Raw genomic sequence first — 2798 nt, forward strand, 5'->3', positions numbered from 1 at the left:
TCAAGTATCATTCCTCTGAATTGCCTGAAACTCTTCATCCATTGCTTTCTTCCAAACAGTATTTTGACATGCTTCATCATAATTTGAAGGATCTGACATATGTAAGGCAAAGGAGCAGCTTTCATATATGTCTCTTAACATGCGTACAATGCTTGGTGGCGAATCTTCTTGAGTTGATTCTCCTTGTGATGAAGAGTTAGAGCTTTCAACATCATATACTGAACCTTCCTGTCTTTGAATTTCTGCTCTTGGAATATTTGCTTCAGTTGAATAATTGCCTTCCAATTCTCCATATATAACTTTCTTCTGCACAATCTGTTGTTCAGCACTCTAATTCCAACATTCATTCACAAAAAATGTAAAATCTCTACTTATTATTACTCGTCCACTAATTGGAATATATAATTTATATGCTTTTGATTCATCAAAATGGCCTATAAGGATGCTTTTTTGGGCCCTATTATCAAGCTTTTAAAGTGTATGTGAAGGCAAGTGTGTAAGCACAATACAACCAAATACTTTTAAATGACATACAGTGTGCTTGACTCCCCACCAAGCTTCATAAGGTGTTCGATTTGCTATAGCCTGTGTTGGTGAAATATTTGATAGATAGGCAGTAGTTGCAATGGCCTCGGCCCAAAATTTGGTTGGCAGCTTCCTTGCATTTAACATGCTCCTTGCTTTGTCTACTAATGTTCTGTTCTTGTGCTCAGCTATACCATTTTGCTGAGGTGAATATGGGGCAGTGAACTCCCTTCGAATTCCCATCCGCTCACAATATTCCTTGAATTGATTTGACTTGAATTCACTTCCCCGGTCTGATCTAAGAGTCTCCAATTTCTGTCTAGTTTGTGTTTCCATTATAGCTTGAAATTTTCGAAAGTACTCCAAAGTCTAGGACTTATTCTTCAAGAAGTATACCCATGTCATTTGGCTAAAATCATCAATGAAGACCAAAAAAGATCTGCTTCTTCCTAATGATTCCACTTGCATAGGGCCACAAAGATCAGTGTGTATTAACTCCAGCCTTTGTCTTGCTCTCCATGATTTTCCAGAAGGGAATGGTGTTCTTAATTGTTTTCCAAATACACAAGCTTCACACTGATCCAGCTTTTTCATAATCGGTATACCATGCACCATGTGTTTTTGATAAAGAAACTAAAGACTTTTAATATTCAAATGTCTAAACATATAATGCCATAACATTGATATTTTATTACCTTTTATTGCTACATTGGCAAGACCAACTTGTGACACTTCCAAGGGAAACATATTGTTCTTGGCTTGATGAACCTGAGCCAACTATGCACCAGTTTCTATATCCCAAATTGTGCATGCATTTTCCTCAAACACAACACTGTATCCAGAATTCATCAGCTGGCCTACACAATAAATTATGAGCCATATTTGGGACAAATTGCACATCATGAATTTTATTCAATCTCCCATCTGCTGTTCGAAGAACTATTGTTCCCTTACTTTCCACCTTAATCTCCTTATCATTTCCCAAGCGCACTTTATTTTTTTGTGTCTCATCTAGACTTTGAAAAATCTTCCAGGATCCAGTCATATGGTTGGAACATCCACTGTCCACCAACCATATAAAGCTACCTAGATGTTGACCTCCTATTTGTATCATGAAAAGATTTGTTGGATCATTTAAGATTTTTTTTCTCCACCAAATTAGCAGAGCTTTCCTCTTTATCTAGAGTTTTATTTCTATACCAACAGTATGCTTTCAAATGACCATATCGCTTGCAAATATGGCATTGAATATAGCTTTTGGTTGGTCGTTTGATTGCTTCCTTGTGATGTATAATCACCTCCACTGTTATGTTTTGGAACATACATCCTTCCAAGGCCTCTTCCACATCCATGTCCCACATCCACGAGAAACATCTTTACCTCTACCCCTGGGTATCCACTTTTGCACACCAGAAGACTCACCTTTCACCTAAAATGCTCTCTTTTCCACTTTTTCTCCAACATTCTCCATTCTAAGCTCATGTGCTTGTAATGAACTTGTCAACTCATCAAGGGACATTTTGGAAATGTCTCTTGCCTCCTCAATGGTAGTCACCACATAATTAAACCTTGGAGCCAAGCTTCTCAAGATCTTGGATACTAATTCCTCTTCAGTGATTTTAAAGCCTAGCCCTTTGATCTGATTAACTATAGTGATAACCCTGGTGATATACTCTTGAATATTCTCAGTGTCTGTCTTCTTACTTAGATTATACGTGATGAGCCTTGATACTGTTTTCTGTATCTGTTCCCATGCTTCCTTGGCTGAGTTTGCTGCAGCTATTCTGTCAAAAATGGGATCATCCACAGCTTGTTGAATTAGATACAAGGCCTCTGCATTCTCCTTTTGGCTATCTTCTTTTCTGTGCTTCAGTTCCAGTTGTTATCACACCATTATCCAACACCTTCCAAAGTCCTTGAGATCGGAACAAGGTTTTCACCTTCACACACCAGCGTTCATAACCTTCGCATTTAAAGAAAGGAAGTGTTGGCAAAGGAACTTTAGTTGTTGGGTTACTAGCCATGACTTCTCTGTCTTCTACTAATCTAAACCTTGAAAAATCTTCTTCGGATAAGCTCTGATACCAGTGATGATCCAAGCACACAGAGAGAGAAAATCTATATTCAGTGGAAATCAAAAGCAAGAACACACAATGCACTCACACTCCAACAAAAACATTTTCTATGTTTTTTTTTTCCACTTCATTAACTTGAACTTGGTAACCCATAACATCTTTCTTGTATATTCATACATTCTATAGAATTCAGCTACT

General features: G+C 37.6%; 1 protein-coding gene across 1 annotated transcript; it reads right to left on the minus strand.

Moving 5' to 3' along the window:
* LOC120250395 lies at positions 1-861 on the minus strand. The gene is made up of 2 exons (XM_039259215.1): positions 535-861; positions 1-330 (listed from the first exon to the last, which is right to left on the minus strand). The coding sequence occupies exons 1-2, from the start codon at positions 859-861 to the stop codon at positions 1-3; spliced, it is 657 nt and encodes a 218-aa protein (XP_039115149.1).
* Positions 862-2798: the final 1937 nt, after the last annotated feature.

This window comes from Dioscorea cayenensis, chromosome 3 (genome assembly GCF_009730915.1).
Source record: "Dioscorea cayenensis subsp. rotundata cultivar TDr96_F1 chromosome 3, TDr96_F1_v2_PseudoChromosome.rev07_lg8_w22 25.fasta, whole genome shotgun sequence".
NCBI lineage: Eukaryota > Viridiplantae > Streptophyta > Magnoliopsida > Dioscoreales > Dioscoreaceae > Dioscorea > Dioscorea cayenensis.

Excerpts from the sequence above, each read along its gene's own strand:
- LOC120250395 (XM_039259215.1), bottom strand. The coding sequence starts at position 861 with ATGGAAACACAAACTAGACAGAAATTGGAGACTCTTAGATCAGACCGG. Across the intron at positions 331-534 it reads GGTGGGGAGTCAAGCACACT|AGTGCTGAACAACAGATTGT; the intron begins GTATGTCATTTA and ends TGTTGGAATTAG.